At 47.1% G+C, this 17,710-nt stretch overlaps 1 protein-coding gene across 3 annotated transcripts in view; it reads left to right on the forward strand.

Annotated features, from left to right (window-relative positions):
* The first annotated feature begins 654 nt into the window (after positions 1–654).
* THNSL2 (threonine synthase-like 2 (S. cerevisiae)) overlaps positions 655–17,710 on the forward strand; it is a 19,654-nt gene continuing 2,598 nt past the window's right edge. Inside the window, exons 1-8 of one of the 3 annotated variants that reach the window (XM_010862243.1) lie at positions 655–1,140; positions 2,841–3,075; positions 5,569–5,763; positions 6,676–6,828; positions 10,047–10,277; positions 13,835–13,983; positions 14,082–14,207; positions 17,050–17,201. In XM_010862243.1, the coding sequence (XP_010860545.1) occupies positions 2,853–3,075; positions 5,569–5,763; positions 6,676–6,828; positions 10,047–10,277; positions 13,835–13,983; positions 14,082–14,207; positions 17,050–17,201 (1,229 nt within the window). In that variant the 5' untranslated portion in view covers positions 655–1,140; positions 2,841–2,852. The remainder of the gene's footprint in view (positions 1,141–2,840; positions 3,076–5,568; positions 5,764–6,675; positions 6,829–10,046; positions 10,278–13,834; positions 13,984–14,081; positions 14,208–17,049; positions 17,202–17,710) is intronic. The other 2 variants (XM_010862244.1, XM_010862245.1) reach the window with 2 other exon arrangements.

The following is a 17,710-nucleotide window of genomic DNA, read 5'->3' on the forward strand; positions in this document are numbered from 1 at the left end:
AGTGCAGCACTTTCACAGCATCATCTTTTAGTATTTGAAATAGCTCAACTGGAATTCCATCACCTCCACTAGCTTTGTTCGTAGTGATGCTTCCTAAGGCCCACTTGACTTCACATTCCAGGATGTCTGGCTCTAGGTGAGTGATCACACCATCGTGATTATCTGGGTCGTGAAGATCTTTTTTGTACAGTTCTTCTGTGTATTCTTGCCACCTCTTCTTAATATTTTCTTCTGTTAGGTCCATACCATTTCTGACCTTTATTGAGCCCATCTTTGCAAGAAATGTTCCCTTGGTATCTCTAATTTTCTTGAAGAGATCTCTAGTCTTTCCTATTCTGTTGTTTTCCTCTATTTCTTTGCACTGATCACTGAGTAAGGCTTTCTTATCTCTCCTTGTTACTCTTTGGACCTCTGCATTCAAATGGGTATATCTTTCCTTTTCTCCTTTGCTTTTGGCTTCTCTTCTTTTCATAGCTGTTTGTAAGGGCTCCTCAGACAGCCATTTCGCTTTTTTGCATTTCTTTTTCTTGGGGATGGTCTTGCTCCCTGTCTCCTATACAATGTCACGAACCTCCGTCCATAGTTCATCAGGCACTCTTATCAGATCTAGTCCCTTGAGCTATAGGGAAACCCCTAGAATAGATCTATGCTTAATAAAAAGTGTTTTCCTACAAAACGATGTCATGAATCCCCGTGGATTCTGAATTCCTGACGCACTCCTGAGAAGTTCCTGAGAAACAGAGAGCTCATCAATCTTGAGATTTTTGCAGGTGGGAAGCGTGAAGCCCAGCGAAGCTAAGGACCTTTCTTCTTTCCACCTGGCGCTCAGTTTTTCAAATCTGAAACATGCGGCGGTATGGTACTTCCAGGGCTGCAGTGACGATTAAGAGGCTGAATAAAACGTTTAGCAAAGTGGTTTTAAAAAAGGCCAAATGTGGAATACAAGGTTCCGTCTCATTTTCATTTCCTCCTCCACTTATTCCGCCCTCGGCCTCCTACCCATGAGGCCCTGCTCATCCTCCGACCCGAAGCCTGGATGCTGCCCGCCCAGTCCCGCCCTCAAGACCGGAGCCTGGCACTCCCACTGCGCTCGATCCGCCTCCCCGGCCGAGCTCTGCCGCTTCCGGAGCCTGGGACCGGGTAACCACGCCGCCCCAGCCCCTGCAGCCCTCTTACCATCCGGCCCAGCCGGCTGATTCCGGGGTGGGAGTTGGGGTTCCGCCCCACGCGAGCCGGCGCGCCGGCCTCGGGTCCCCTCCCCGCGTCGCCCCCCGGCAATCGCGGCGGCCTTGCAGAGCTCATCGGTAGCGAGACTTCTGAGCTCCGAAACTACTCGCGATTTCGCTCAACCCTGTCTTCAGCGTGGCTGGGTCGACCTCCCTGCCCCCCCTCCTTTTTTTTTAGCCTCTAGTTCGGGCGCTGCGACTTGGAGGAAACCTGGGAGGGTTGAGGGTTCCCGACGCTTCGAAAATTTTGCAGGATTTCTGCAATTCACGGAGAGCCCCGACACTAAGCCTGTTGGGTTTTCCTAGGCTGGGAGTGGAACTTTATCCCGCAGGCCTGATCAAAAACGCCTTGGCCCAAGGCCAGGCCAGCCAGAGGTGCCAGTGACTTGCAGAGGCTGGCGGCGCCTGCCATGGCCCTGCCTTGGCCACCATCCCAGGGGCGCAGCGATAGCCGCTTAGGGTTCGGCCGCCCGATTTTAAGTCTCTGCCCTGCCCCCATCCTTGCTCAGAAAATCTCTTGGCCTGGAGGAGGAGCCCTTCTTAAAATGTTTCCCTGCCTTGCGGCCATTTCTTGTTTCCTTTGCTCTTCATCCAGATTATTGGTCGGATATTTTCTGACCCGTCTCCACCCTGGAATAGGGCCCAGCGGAGTCACAGGGGCAAATTACAAAATCCTGCGCCAGAGGTCATTAGTCCGTTCAGCAGTCCAACCCAGGTGCTAGATTTTCTTGGTTAACTTCACAAGTTCACGTCCTGTGGCAGCTGCTTCTGCTTCTGGGCTTCTCTATCTGGTTTGTTGCTGTTCAGACTCTGCAACCCCCATGGACTGCAGAAGGCCAGGCTCGTCTGTCCTTCTTTATCTCCTAGAGTTTGCTCAAACACATGTCCATTGAGTCTGTGATGCCATCCAACCATCTCATCATCTACTACCCGCTTCTCCTCCTGCCCTCAATCTTTCCCAGCATGAGGGTCTTTTCCAGTGAGTTGGCTCTTCACATCAGGTTGCCAAAGTATTGGAGCTTCAGCTTCAGGATCAGTCCTCCCAGTGAATATTCAGCGTTGATTTCCTTTAGGATGGACTGGTTTGAACTCATTGCTGTCCAAGGGACTCGCAAGAGTCTTCTCCAGCTTTCAGTTCGAAAGGACCAACTCTTTGGCCCTCAGCCTTCTTTATGGTTCAACTCTCACGTCCCTACATGACTACTTGAAAAACCATGGTTAAAGTTAAACACGTTTAACTGCTTAAACAATGTTTAAAGTCAAACAATTTGACTCTCAGTTTTCTAGGTAGCGCCAGGGGTAAAGAACGCCTGCCAGTGTAGGAGACATAAGAGACTCGAAGTTCGATCCTTGGGTTGGGAAGATCCCTTGGAGGATGGCATGGCAACCCACTCCAGTCTACTTGCCTAGAGAATGCCATGAATAGAGGAGTCTGGCAGGCTATAGTCCATAGGGTCGCAAAAGAGTTGGACCCGACTAAAGTGACTTAGCACACATGCATGCCTGATGAGTGATGGCCTAGGGGTTAGCTGAGGGAGCTGGGTGTACTTGGGCTTTGCCCCATGGGGTACTGAGCTTGGAGATTAAATGCCTCTGGGGCTGGTCCCTCTGCAGGCCCCCGGGATCATGTGGTATGTCAGCACTCGGGGTATGGCCCCACAGATTGACTTCGAGGAGGCGCTCTTCTCTGGCTATGCTCCAGACGGGGGCCTCTACATGCCTGAGGAGCTTCCACAGCTGGGCAGAGAGACCCTGCATGAGTGGAGCACGCTCTCCTACCCCAGCTTGGTGAAGGAGCTGTGCAGCCTCTTCATTGGACCTGAGCTCATTCCTAGAGATGACCTAAACGGTGAGCACCCCTCTACCTTTCTACTCTCCCACCTCACTATTCTGCCAGCCCAGCCCCCAGAGTTGCAAATCCATCATTCAACCCCTAGGAGATCCCCAGTCATATTTCCCAAAGTTTGGCTTCCCAGGTGGCTCAAATGATAAAGAATCTGCCTGTACTGTAGGAGACCCAGGTTTGATTCCTGGGTTGGGAAGATCCCCTGGAGAAGGGACTGGCTACCCTCTCCAGTATTCTTGCCTGAGGAGCCTGGTGGGCTACAGTCCACGGGGTCACAAAGAATCGGACACGACTGAATAACTAACAAGTCCCCAGTCATATTTCCCAAACTTTGGAGTTTTTCCCAGACTCTGAAATCCCAGAATTGGAAATATCCTCAAAAAGTTTCATCCATTCCAGTTCCCACCCCAGTGTGGGGAATGCCAAAGTAATCGGCAGAGAATTTGTTTTTAAAAAAACTTTTCAAAACTAGGGATTTCACCATTGACCTTGAATGAGATGCTTGAATGTTTGAATATTTCCTTCTTGCATATACTTCAGCATTTCTGGGCTTCCCTGGTGGCTAGATGGTAAAGAATCTGCCTGCAATTCGAGAAACCGGGTTCAATCCCTGGGTTGGGAAGATCCCCTGGAGGAGGGATTGGCAACCCACTCCAGTATTCTTGCCTGGAGAATCCCCATGGACAGAGGAGCCTAGTGGGCTACAGTCCATGGGGTCACAAAGAGGTGGACTCAACTGAGCAACTAAGCACAGCATAACACAGCACATATATAACACATAACACAGCACAGTATATAAAGCACCCAGACCCACAGATTGCTATTTTATTTCCTCAAATGGTAATTCCAGAAGGGATTTTGAGAGTGTTCTGGACCAGCTCATTTCAGACTGTTATGTGCCTACAGATTGTCCCTGGGAATCTTGTTAAAATGCAGATTCTGATTCAGTAGATCTGGGGCGGGCCTGAAAATTCTGCATTCCTATCAAGCGTCCAGGCTTCCCTGGTGGTGCAGGGGGAAAGAATCTGCCTGCCAATGCAGGAGACTCAAGAGATGTGGGTTCTTGATTCCTGGGTGGGGAAGATCCCCTGGAGGAGAAAATGGCAACCCACTCCAGTATTCTTGCATGGAAAATTCCATGGACAGAGGAGCCTGGTGGGTTACAGCCCATAGGGTTGCAAAGAGTCAGATATGACCGAGCAACTGAGCATGCATGCATCAGACGTCCAGATGATACTAATGCTGCTGGTCCATGGACCAGCTGTATAATATAATCCAGCAGCAGCAGCAACCTAGTAATGAGAGTTTGAGACTGAAAACTCAAAATGTAGTTTGGGACTTCCCTGGTGATCCAGTGGTGAAGAATCTGCCTGCTAGTACAGGGGACACCGGTTCGATCCCTGGTCCGGGAAGATTCCACGTGCTGCAGGGCAACTAAGCACGAGTGCCTTAACTACTGAAACCGGCTCACCTAGAGCTCGTGCTCTGCAATGAGAGAAGCCGCTGCAGTAAGAAGCTCGCTCGTGCAACTAGAGAGAGGCTAGCTCGCTCACCCCAGCTAGAGAGTAGCCCACCCACAGCTACTCTGGATGTAATAAAAATAAATAAATAAAAAAATTTTAAATGTAGTTCAGTGACCAGCACTGATGGCATTGCCTGGGTATGTGTTAGAATTCTCATTACTTCCTCCGACTTACTGATCCAAAACCTGCATTTTAAGATCCCAGGTGACTGGTTTGCCAATTAAAGTTTGAGAAATGCTACTCTGGATGGGCTTAGCTTTAGGTAGGACCCCAAGTTTCTGGCATCACAGGTGTGAGATTAAGTAATGCAAAACAAAGAAACAACTCTCTATTTTTAGGAAGGAAAATTAGAAGAGATGAGATACTTGATTTGTTTGTTGCGTGATTGTTTAACTGAATTTCTACTGGAATACATGCACACAAGAAATCCAAATGGTGTAGAAATCTATAAAGTAAAAAATGAAAGTCTTACAGCATCAATTCTGCTGTCTGGGAGAATCACTGTGAGGAATCCATGAACAGTTCGGTTCATGTCTTTCCAAACTTTTCCCCCTAGGATTATACAATTATATTCATACACAGTATCCTTTACGATAAAAATTTCAGGTATTTTACTCTGGTAACAAGATAGAAAATTCAAATTTAAAAGTGTAAAGAGACTAAGAATGAACTTGGAGGACAAGTGTGTGTGTGTGCACGTGCACACGCTCTCAGTTGTGTCCGGCACTTTGTGACCCCATGGACTGTAGCACATCAGGCTCCTCTGTCCATGTGATTTTCTAGGCAGGAATACTGGAGTGGGTTGCCATCTCCTCTTCCAGGGAATCTTCCCAACCCAGGGATTGAACCCACATCTCTTGCATTTCCTGCATTTGCAGGCAGATTCTTTACCACTAGCGCCACCTGGGAAGCCCTGGAGGAGGATGAGAGAATGCCGTTTTCAATGTACGATTTCCCTTCCTTCCCCTTGCAGATCTGATTGATCGTGCCTTCAGCAGATTCCGCCACAGAGAGGTGGTGCATCTGTCCAGGTTGAGGAATGGGCTGAACGTGCTGGAGCTGTGGCACGGGGTCACCTATGCGTTTAAGGACCTGTCCCTGTGCTGCACAGCACAGTTCCTGCAGTACTTCCTGGAGAAGAGGAAGAGGCACATCACCGTGGTTGTAGGTGTGCATCGTGGGCATGTGCCCTGGAGCCCACAGCACCCCAGCTGGCTGGTGTCCGCTTATGGGATGCCCTCCACTGATGTCTCTTGGGGAGTGTGTTACTGATTCTTCTAGAGCAGCTTTCTTTTTTAAAAAATTGATTTATAATACCATGTGAGTTTCAGGTATACGGCACAGTGATTCGGTTATATGTATCTATTGTTGTTGTTTAGTCGATAAGTTGTGTCTGACTCTTCTGCAACCCCATGGACTCTATCTAGCACACCAGGCTCCTCTGTCCATGGGATTTCTCAGTATTACAAAATGTTGAGTATGGTTCCTTGTGATATACACTAGGTCCTTGTTGGTTATCTGTTTTATATATGTGAAGTGCTCAGTTGTGCCTGACTCTTTGTGACCCCATGGACTGTAGCCCACCAGGCTCCTCTGTCCATGGGATTTCCCAGTCAAGAATACTGGAGTGGGTTGCCATTCCCTTCTCCAGGGAATCTTCCCGACCCAACAATCAAACCTGTATCTCTTGTGTTTTTTTGCATTGCAGGTGGATTCTTTACCCGGTGAGCCATCAGGGAAGTCCTGTTTTAAATATGTATGTTAATCCCAAGCTCCTAATTTGTAGAGCAGGGTTCTTAACATTCTCTTGTGCCATGGACCCTTTTGACAGACTGATGGAGGCTATGGAATCTTCTCAGAATAATAATTTAAATAAATAAAATACATAGATGATATGGTGCCAACTTCACAGGTGCCTTGATTTGTATCCATGGGTCTCTTGGAGGTTCAAGGACCCCAGGTTAAGTTCTGGATTCCTATCCTCCAGGGTATCCCCTCACTTGGCAACTGTGCTTTAGGGGCCAATTTCTTTCCATCTCCCTTTGTCTAAAGAGGAGGGTTCCTCCTTCTTCCCATCCAGGAACTTCTGGAGACACAGGAAGTGCTGCCATTGAGAGTGTTCAGGGGGCAAAAAATGTGGACATCATTGTTCTGCTGCCCAAGGGTCACTGTACAAAGATTCAGGAGCTCCAGATGACAACAGTGCTAAGAGAGAACGTCCACGTGTTCGGAGGTGAGTGTTGGGACTGAGGTTCTAGGGACAGCGTGGCCCTGCCTTGAGTGGTTCTATGTTGCGAGATGGACTGGAACCAAGCTAATCAATTGTCTAGCTGAGCATCCTGCCTCCTCTCCTTTCTCTCTCCTTCCCTTCCTTTATCAGTCATATTTTGAGGTTGATATATGCCCTGACTTAGCCCTAAGTAGGCTCGTGGCTATACAGTCTCAGAAACTATTGGAGGTGACTGGTGCATAAACCATTACTAATAAATAGTACATCCAAGGAAGTGCAGGTTTAAACCCATACCCCAAAGAATGCCACCTCCATGCACATTCAACCTGTTTGTGCCATGTCTGTAAGGCAGCCACCCAGAGCCATAGCCTGAGCCAGATGACTTGGATTTTTTTCCAGGGCACTGAGGTTCAGAGGGCAAAAACACATTGCCCTCTGAGAGAATGTGCTATTACATGTTGGCAGCTCACATCTTCCCTTGCAGTGTTGAATCAACTAATGCATTTGGTTAGCAGGTCTAAGTATTTAAAATAGGAAGCTACTCAGTGGTACCTATGGCTCATGACTCCTACTTCCTGAGCCACATCATGAATCATAGCATTTTATGCGTGCAGAAAGGCAAAAAAAATCTTAATGTCTGGCCATCTATTCTGAGCGCATTTAATCATTATGAAGCCCAAGAGTGTAGGAAGGCAGAGTGAGTTTGAGTGGAGCCATACTTTTTATTGTGGGCTTCCCTAGTGGTTTAGACAGTTAAGAATCTGCCTGCCATGTGGAAGACCTGAGTTCAATCCCTTGGTCGGGAAGATCCCCTGAAGAAGGGAATGGCAAACCACTCCAGTATTCTTGCCTGGAAAATTCCATGTACAGAAGAGCCGGGCCAGCTACAGTCTATGGGATTCCAAAGAGCTGGATCTGACTGAGCAACTAACACACACTTGTATACTTTTTTATTTCTACCTGTCACACCCCACTGCACCCCAGGGACCCCCAAGGAAGGGATAGGAAAATGAGCAGTAGAGATCTTGGTGAAGTTTTGTGCTCTGTGGCCTGGAGCAAGCTGTCTAGGTAGCCTGACTTGGTTTGGTCACTCACCTAGCAGGACAACAAATGTGGTAGCAGAGAACCCTCCTTCTGTAGCTGGCCTGGCCTCCTGTTATAATCCCATAGATGATGTTTTATATAACACCAATTTTGTCAAGGACCAAAAACACAGCGAAAACAACTGTTACCCAGGGGATTAGCGTGAATATCCTTTGTCTGTTTGTTCAAGAGCAAACAAAAAGCCTCTTCTACTCTTTCCTTTAGCAAACCCATGTACATTCCAGTGAAAAGTTTATTGTTTAGCTAAGGCAAGTGTTGGCAGAATTAACCTTGGTAATTCATTGCCCATATCTGGCCACATATTGGGCTTCCCAGGTGGCGCTAGTGGTAAAGAATCCACCTGCCAGTGCAGGAGATACAAGAGATGCGGGTTTGATCCCTGGGTTGGGAAGATCCACTGGAGTAGGAAACAGCATCCCAGTCCAGCATTCTTGCCTGGAAAATTCCATAGATAGAGGAGTCTGGCAGGCTGCAGTCCGTGGGGTCGAAAAAGAGTGGACGTGACTGAGCGGAGCATCTGACTACATTTTCCTGCAGTCATGGCAAGATTTTAATGCACAACATTCAGGTTCCTAAGGGTTTTTGTTAAACCCTAAGCACCAGAATTGCTATTTATGGATCTGCGACTGTCTTTGCCTAGAATCAGATCAGAGAATAGCTTTTTGTGCCTCTGAACTGGACCTGCAGCCTTCTCTCCTTGTATACAGATGTTGGCGTGTATAGAAGCATCATTCCTGATCATGAGTTGGAGAACAGTGCACATTAGGAAAATGTGGCAGACATGTGGATGGTGATGAATACAGTATGTCATAAATGTGCATAAATTAGTTTTTATTTCAAAACAGTACCGTTCAAGTTCTTCCTTTCCTTTCTGGAATCTTCTGACTTGGTTTCCAGGAGAATATGCGTTAGTTTGGGAGCTAGCAGTGGGTGTGTGTTTTCCCTAGGACTAGGGAGCTCAGGGAGCAGAGATGGGTCACCTGGATTGTTGTGTCTTAGACACTGATGTTTTCTGAAGTCATTAATACCCATTGTACATTATATACTCAATTCTTCTTAAGCACAGGATAATCAGCCAATGTTAGTTATGTATTATTTGGGTTGTTTTTGCTTGGAAGTAACAGAAAACCTAACTCAGACTGACTTGAACAGGGATAATTTCCAGCTCATGTACCTGTAAGTATAGAAATGGAATGGGCTTCTGACTGGTTGTTTCACTGCCTTCTGGGAGTCAGTATTCTTGGTTCCATCTTCCCCAGTTCTCAAGCTTTTTGTGGTTCATGATGGTTACTGAAGGTAACCAAGTCTCTCTTCTTGTGGCTGTCTCTTGAAAGCAGTGAATCTTTTCCTTGAACCCCAGCAAATATCCCCCTTGTAACATGGATCTGGAGTTAGTCCTGCAGTCTCAGTGCTACTACATGATGAAAGGGGGAATGAATGGTAACCTCCACGCCTACTCTGGCATTTACCCGCAATAATCTTATCCCCCTCTGGCCTCCAAGTTTGGATTCAATGGAGAAATAGACCCAGGTTTTAGATAAGAGATTAATGTTGGCTTGATTGCTGGTTGGGCTGGGTTGAGGGGTGCAACTTGGACTAGGTGCTGATTTGCCCAACAATTACCCAATTAATTTATCCATAAATTAAAGTGCACACACACCCAGCTTAAGGAGAAATCCTGCCCATACCAGCTTCCCTGCCATGTAGGAGCCGAGGGTAGAACCTCCACCCTTTGATCTAAATGAGGGAACAAGGGCAGATCCCATAGAAAGAGCAACTCTTTCCCCTCAGCCCCTGATGGAGAACCATGGAGTAAAGCTCAGCCTCTCACCATCTTATAACCTGATAAACTATCCTGTCCTTATTTCCAGAGCCTGGGGAAGAGGGCCTGGACTACAAAGAGGAATTCTTCCCCCAGTGTCCCAGAAGGTTGACATTTAATATCTAATTTTAGATAATGGTAGAAACATTGGAAATGTGACCATAAGGATATGAGCCATGGGTTGAGTGAAGGTCCCAGTGCGATGGGCTCAGTCTGAAAGGCCTTGTGGGCACATGCTGACCATCTGGGGGTTCTCTGTGCTCCTGACAGCTCCTTCTCCTCTCTCCCCTGACAGTGGAGGGTAACAGCGATGAGCTGGATGAGCCCATCAAGACGGTGTTTGCCGACGTGGCCTTTGTCAAGAAGCACAACCTAATGAGTCTGAATTCAATCAACTGGTCCCGGGTCCTCGTGCAAATAGCCCACCACTTCTTTGCTTACTTCCGGTGTGCGCCATCCTTAGACATGCACCCCCTGCCCCCCGTGGAGGTGGTTGTGCCAACGGGGGCTGCCGGTAACCTTGCAGGTGAGGAGACCCCTGGACGGAAATGGGCTTTCCAGAAAAATGCCTGTGGTCCTTGTCCTCCCAGCCACCTTTTGGCTATAACCTAGGTTGGGTCCTTTGTTGTTTCGTCGCTTAGTCACGTTCAACTCTTTGCAACCCCAAGGACTGTAGCCCACGAGACTCCTCTGTCCATGGGATTTCCCAGGCAAGAATAGTGGAGTGGGTTGCCATTTCCTTCTCCAGGGGATCTTCTCGATCCCGGGATTGAACCTCGGTCTCCGACATTGGGAGGTGGATTCTTTATCACTGAGCCACCACGGAAGCCCAGGTTGGGTCCTAGGTGATGGGGAACTACACAAAAGAACCTTCCAGAAAATGTCCCTCTGACTTCCTGGGAGGACATACTGGCCTTTTGCCACAGGGGGAGAGTAACGGGTTAACCCCAGTGTGCTCGGCCGCCTGATCTGATGTGTCGCTCAGCAGAGTGTGGGGAGATGAGGTGAAGGTTCAGCTGCTGTTCCTGGATGGCAGAGCCCTCTGCCAGGAACGTGGACTTTCCTCCCAGCCCTGGCCAGCTCCCTGCTCTGAGGATAAGGACTCGCCTGGCACAGCGTGTTCTCCTCAGAGACCGTGTGATGTGGAAAGAGTCCTGGACTTGGGCTTCTGGCTCCAGTTCTGTCCTTTACTAGCTGAATGGCTGTCCCTTAGGTTCAGCTCCTCGGCTATCAAAGGGAAGTTGGACCGCTTATCATATCTCTCAGGACGAGCGTGAGGTGCAAATTAGATTCTGTGTGTATGTGAACTTTGTGAAGGTCGAGTGCTATAAAGCTGCGTGGCATGAAAATAATTTCCTGTAATAATTTATAGGAACGTTGATCAAGCACTGACTATGTGTCAGGCAGTGCTCTGAATGCTTCCCTCATATCAATTCATTTAATCCTCACATGGGCCTATGAGGGGCACTGTTTCACTTTACAATGAGGAGGCTGTGGCACAGAGAAGTCCTTGGACAGCCTGTCATTGTTTACGCACTGGCCAGTCCCAGGGCCAGGATGGTGGCCCAGGCAAGCTGGCTTCAGAGTCTTCGCCCTTTTGAACTTATGAGGCTGCCTCTTGATGGACGTGACTTTTTTCTGATGGTTCTGTTAGTGGCATCGCTTCTGATGGGTGCCCAGGTTGGCTTAGGTGAGACCATGAAAGCATCTTAGTGCTCAGGAGTCTTTGTGACTTCAGCTAACACAGGGATGGAAAAAATGAGCTGGCTGTTAGACAAGGATGGCTCAGCCTTCTTCCCCATCCGTGGAGAGAAGCCCACCACACTGCCCATTTGCATCACCCCCCAGGGAATGGTACCATCTGCCTGTGCCCTGTATCTGCTACAGTGCCTGGCACAAAAGCAACATTTGCAGAGGGATCTCCGATCTAGCCCTGCTCCATCAGGAACTAGCTGCTTGACTTTAAGCCCTTGGACTCCTTAAGCCTCCATCGTTCCCCTGTCATGCAAGGATCGTGGCATTTACTGAGGGTCCCATGAAATAAGACTGTAAAAGTGCTTTGCAAAATTGAGTGACACTGGGTGGTGTGGGTATCCCTAACTCCTTTTACTTACTCATAGAAATAAACTATTCATGGGAATAGGAACCTTCCTAAACTACGTTACCTTTCTGGGCTTTCCATCTCTCGGGGTGAGGCATTTTATTTGTTTCATGCAAACAGGAGCTGCTGTTAGGTGGACAGTAGCTGCCTTCCCATCCTCCTTCGGCCCCTTTCTAGGAGAGTCAGCCTGAAAGCACTGGTTCTTCGTCTGGGGACTCAGCATGTGCTCCAGACTTAGACAGACCTCTAAGTTCACATCCTCACTCTGCCACTTAGCAGGCTCTGAAAGTACGAGTATTAGTAGCTCAGTCGTGTCCAACTCTTTGAGACCCCATAGGCTATGGCCCACCAGACTCTTCTGTCCATGGGATTCTCTAGGCAAGAATACTGGAATGGGTTGCCATTCCCTTCTCCAGGGGATCTTCCCAACCCAGGGATTGAACCTAGGTCTCTTGAATTACAGGCAGATTCTTTACCATCTGAGCCACCAGGGAAGCCCAAAGCAGGCTTTGGGTGGGTCATTTAAACTTCTCAGAACCTCTGTTTTCTCTTCTGCAAATGGTGTGTGTCAGTACCTGGTGGGGGCAGGGTTTGGCGTGGAGAACAGCATCAGGGCACAGTAACCCCCTCCTACTCTTTCCTCCTTTTTTGTTTTTTGGTAGCAGCTTTATTGCTCTATGATTCACGTACCATACAATTCACCCGTTTAAAGTATTCAGCTTAATAATTTTTAGTGCACACAGATTTGTGCAACCATCACCATAATGTTTTAGAGCATTTTCATCACCCTAAGAGGGAGCCCTGTTCCCATGAAGCAGTCATTCCGTCCTCTCTCCCAGCTTTAGGCAGTCACTCATCTATTTTATCTCTGTAGATTTTCCTATTCTGGACATTTTATGTAAATGGAATCATCCAATATGTGGCCTTTTATGTCTAGCTTCCTTTCACTTAGCATGACATTTTCAAGGCTCATCCATACTGTAGCACATGTTAGTACTTTATTCCTTTTTATGGCTGAATACTATTTTATTGTATCGATGTATCACATTTTGTTTACACATTTAAGAGTTAATGGACGTTTGGATTGCTTAGATTTTTAGTTATGAATAATGCTGCTGTGAACGTTTGTGTATGTGTTTGTGTGGCTCTGTTCTCAGTTATCTTGAGTATATACAAACTAGGAGTGGATTTCTGGGTCGTACTGGAGCTCTGTGCTTAACTTTGAGGAACTGCTGGACAGGTTTCCAAAGTGGCTGCACTATTTGCCATTCCCACTAACAGTATATGGGGGTTCCAATTTCTCCACATCCTGACCAAGACTTGTTATCATCTGTCTTCCTGATTCTAACCATCCGAGTAGGTATGAAGTGGTGTATCATTGTGATTTGGGTTTGTGTTTTCCTGATGACTAATGATGTTGAGTGGGCTTCCCTGGTGGCTCAATGGGAAAGAATCCACCTACCAATCTCTGGGTCAGAAAGATCCCTGGAGGAGGAAATGGCACCCCACTCCAGTATTCTCACCTGAAAAATCCCGTGGACAGAGGAGCCTGGTGGGTTACAAATATTGCAAAAGAGTTGGATACCACTTAGTGACTAAATAACAGCAACAATGATGTTGAGTATCTTTTCATATGTCCGTTGGCTATTTGTATATCTTTTCTGGAGAAATGTCTACACAAGTCCTTTGCCTATTTTTTAATTGGATTATTTGTATTTTAATTGTTGAGTTGTAAGAGTTCTTTATACATTCTCGGTTCAAGTCTCTTATCGGATATACGATTTGCAAATGGTTTTTCCTATTTTGTGGGTAGCCTTTTTATAGTGATAAATTGATAATGATACATTGATAGTGTCCTTTGAAGCATGAAAGCTTCAAAAAGCACAAAACCTTCTTAATTTTGATGATGTTCATCTATTTTTTCTTTTGTTGTCTGTGATTTTGGTGTCATGGCTACGAAACCATTGTTCTCCTCTCATAAGCTGGGTGCATCGCTCAGAAGATGGGGCTGCCCATTCACCTGGTCGTGGCAGTGAACAGCAATGACATCATCCACAGGACCGTCCAATGGGGAGACTTCTCTCTGTCCAAAGCGGTCAAGCCAACCTTGGCGTCGGCCATGGACATTCAGGTGGGATGTGTGTGCAGGTCTGCCCCAGGTGTTGGTTGGATGGAGGTGGACAAGGGCTGAGGTCAGCATGACCCCTGGGACCCTGCCTCTCTGCTCAGGTTCCCTACAACATGGAGAGGATCTTCTGGCTGCTGTCTGGCTCTGACAGCCAGGTGATAAGAGCCCTCATGGAGCAGTTTGAAAGGACAAAAAGTGTGAGTCTACCCAAGGAGCTGCACAGCAAGGTCAGTTACCACTCACACACCATGGAGAAAAGAAAGGGTACAGCCACGAGACCAGACCTGGGGTTTGAAAATCTTTTCAAGGAAAGGAGATGCTTGGGTATTTTTTTGAGTACCTGCTATGAGCCTCGCACTTCTGGAGTTTATGAGGATTTATTTTTTGAATGGGGAGAGGTGGTTGGTTTAGAGGTTTTTGGTTTAGAGTTAGATGCATGTAAATCCAAGCCAGTTATGAGGCCTTGGGTTAGATTCTTAAACTCTGTGCCTCAATCTCCTCATCTGTAAAATGGGAATCATGAGAATGCCTGCCTCGTGGCATTGTTGAAGATTTAAGTCCATCAAGCGCTTTGTATACTGCCTGGCAATATAGGGCTTAATATATTATCTATCATTATTTTATTCATTATTGTTGTTGATTTCCAATAATAACAACTGGAAGCCACTTTCTCTATCCAGTATGTGCAGAGACTATTGTTCAATTAACTTTTTTAAAAAAAATAAAGAAGGAGAGGGAGTTTCTTGGCAGTCCAGTGGTTGGAGCTCTGTGCTTGCACTGCAGGGGACCTAAGTTTGATCCCTGGTCAGGGAACTCAGATCCTGCAAGTCACAGCACTGCCAAAAAATTAAATTAAAAAAATAAAGAATAAGGAGAAATTTTGTCTCCAAATGGATAGGAGTCTAGGGCTCAGTTGCTCAGTTCTGTCCAACTCTTTGCGACTCCATGGACTGTGGCCCTCCAGTCTTCTCTGTCCCTGGGATTCTCCAGGCAAGAATACTGGAGTGGGTTGCCATTTCTGTCTCCAGGGGATCTTCCTGACCCAGGGATTGAACCCAGGTCTCCTGCATTGCAGGCGGATGCTTTACCGTCTGAACTACTAGGAAGCCCTCTAGGGAAGGATTGCTTTTATTTTAATGTAACCTGGTGATGGAAACTTATTTAATATCAAAAAAGGATTTCATATATTGAATTTGACTATAATTTTCTCTACCACATTCCTACCAATTGGTCATCCAGACTGTGTATACTTCCAACAACAAGGACCTCACTACGTCACATCAGCTGTAGTCATTACAAAGTTCTTTATGTCAAGCCAGAATCTGTTCCTTCTAGCTTGTGTACTGGTGAGCTGATTCCCATACTTGAAGAGAATCTTCCTTTACCTGCTAAGCCTTCCTGGTTCCTTTAGCTACATGGTGTGAATTACATGGTGTAATTTTGAGTGGTTGGTGTCCATCTTAGAGTTGTTCCCAGAACTAGATACAGTTCTGTGGGCTCAGTCACTCACACAGACGGGTGTGGAATTTGTCTTCTGGAATCTGTGCTTCTTTTCCTCTCTTTTTTTTTTGGCCATGGCCTGTGGTTCCCCACCAGCGATCAACTCTGCCCCCACACTGCATTGGAGTCCAGGAGTCTTAACCAGTGGACCACCAGGGAAGTCTCCCTATGCTTCTTCGATGCAACCTGTTTTAATCAGTTTGGACTGCTATAACAAAGTACCACAGACTGGTGACTTATAAACAATACAAATGTATTTCTCACAATTCCAGGGACTGGAGGACCGAGGTCAAGGTGCTAGTATCAAGATCAAGGTTGGATTCTGGTGAGGGCCCCCTTCTGGGAGGTAGTAGGCCACCTTCTTGTATCCTCATATGGGGGAATATGAGACACTAATAAAGATACTAATTCAATTCATGAAGGCTCCACCCTCATGACCTAATTACTTCCCAAAGCCTCACCTACAAATACCATCATATTGGGATTAGGGCTTTAACATATAAATTTGGTGGGAACACGACTATGAAGACCATAATACAACTAAAGTTCAGCTTATTCAATGGTTTGTTTTGATATTCCTTCTCCTCATGTAAATAAGATGCTATGTGAAGACAGACACCATATCCCCTGGTTCTTCATTCTCTCCCTGGCTGTACATGTAGAAGTTACTCCATCTGCTGAAACAACATTCATTCATTTGTTCATTCATTCATTCATGTTACTTATTGACCATGAGCCAGGAACTATGCTTGGTGCTAGAGATTCAAATATAAATAAAACAAACACACTTATTGTCTGCTGTGAACCATAATGGGTCAGGAAGATGTCTAAACAATTTATAATAACCTGTGGTTTCTATTGGGCTTCCCAGGTGGCACAGTGGTAAAGAATCCACCTGCCAATGCAGGAGACATGGGTTCGATCCCTGGGTTGGGTAAATCCCCTGGAGAAGGGAATGGCAACCCACTCCAGGATTCTTGCCTGGGAAATCCCATGGACTGAGGAGCCTGGAGGGCTACAGTCCATGGGGTCACAAAGAGCAACTAAACAGCAGCAACATGGTCTTTATTGATTGAAGTTGATTATATTCATGGTTTTTGGCACATGCAGTGCATTTCCAGAGAATGATCAAAAAAACCATCTACACCGAGGGAGCACTGAAAAGGGAGTCTTCCTTTTTCTGAGGTAGTGGGCAATTTTCCTAAAGGAAAGCTGGAGATCTGGGTGGAAACCGATGGGAAGCTATTCCCACACCTACAGGGAGGGGGCGCACTAACAGCAAAGCGCTAGGAATGCTTGAGTTTCCTTAGCCTGTGTTTCCTTTGGTTGCTGAGCAAGCATATGTTCTATTTTGCTGATCCAGAGCCAAATTCTAACTAAATGTATTGACCTGAAACTCAAACGTGTGCTTCCTCTAACTTGAGTGAATCTGTTTAAAACTGGGAAACATGGGAAACTAGCTTTTTCTCTGAGCTGAATCTGAGCCATTTCATTTGAGTTTCTGATGTGTACCCAGATGGTTGTATTGGGTGGTGAGTTTTTGGTCACCTCTTCCCCACTTCCCCTCAGCTTTCAGAGGCAGTAACCTCTCAATCGGTGTCAGATGAGGCTATCACCCAGACGATGGGCCGCTGCTGGCAGGAGAACCAGTACCTGTTGTGCCCGCACTCGGCCGTGGCCGTGAGCTGCCATTACCAGCAGGTGGACAGGCAGCAGCCCAGGTACTGGTGGTGGGCGCCTGAGTTTCAGGGAGGGGGGACCCCTTTGGACCTCTCTGGGCCCATCCTTTTCCCCAAGCAGGGAGCACAGGAATGTGAACAACTTGCTTTTTTGGGGAGGAGGGGTGCCCCACATGGCATGTGAGATCTTAGTTCCCCGACTAGGGATCGAACTCAGGCTCTCTGCAGAAGCACAGAGTCTCAACCACTGGTCCACCAGGGAAGTCCCACAAATGGGTTTTATGAGCATAGTGGGTGCTGAGTGAAGGTGTGTGCTGAGACTGTGGTCCCAGAAGAGGGAGCTTGAACCCCAAAAAGGAGGAACAGTTGGCTAGCAGAGTAATTGCAGAGATGAATTCAAGGGACCAAACCTGTTTTTTTCCCTGTCTCTCTCCACCCTACCTCTAACCTTCCCCTGTTCCTTCTTCTCCCGCCTCACCTTCTTCCGGTACCTGCCCCACTATCTATTATCTTCCACCCCCTGTTTTCACCGCCCCCACTTCCCCCAGCCC

Source organism: Bison bison, unplaced genomic scaffold (assembly GCF_000754665.1).
Source record: "Bison bison bison isolate TAMUID 2011002044 unplaced genomic scaffold, Bison_UMD1.0 scf7180017864480, whole genome shotgun sequence".
In the NCBI taxonomy this organism is placed as follows: Eukaryota; Metazoa; Chordata; class Mammalia; order Artiodactyla; family Bovidae; genus Bison; species Bison bison.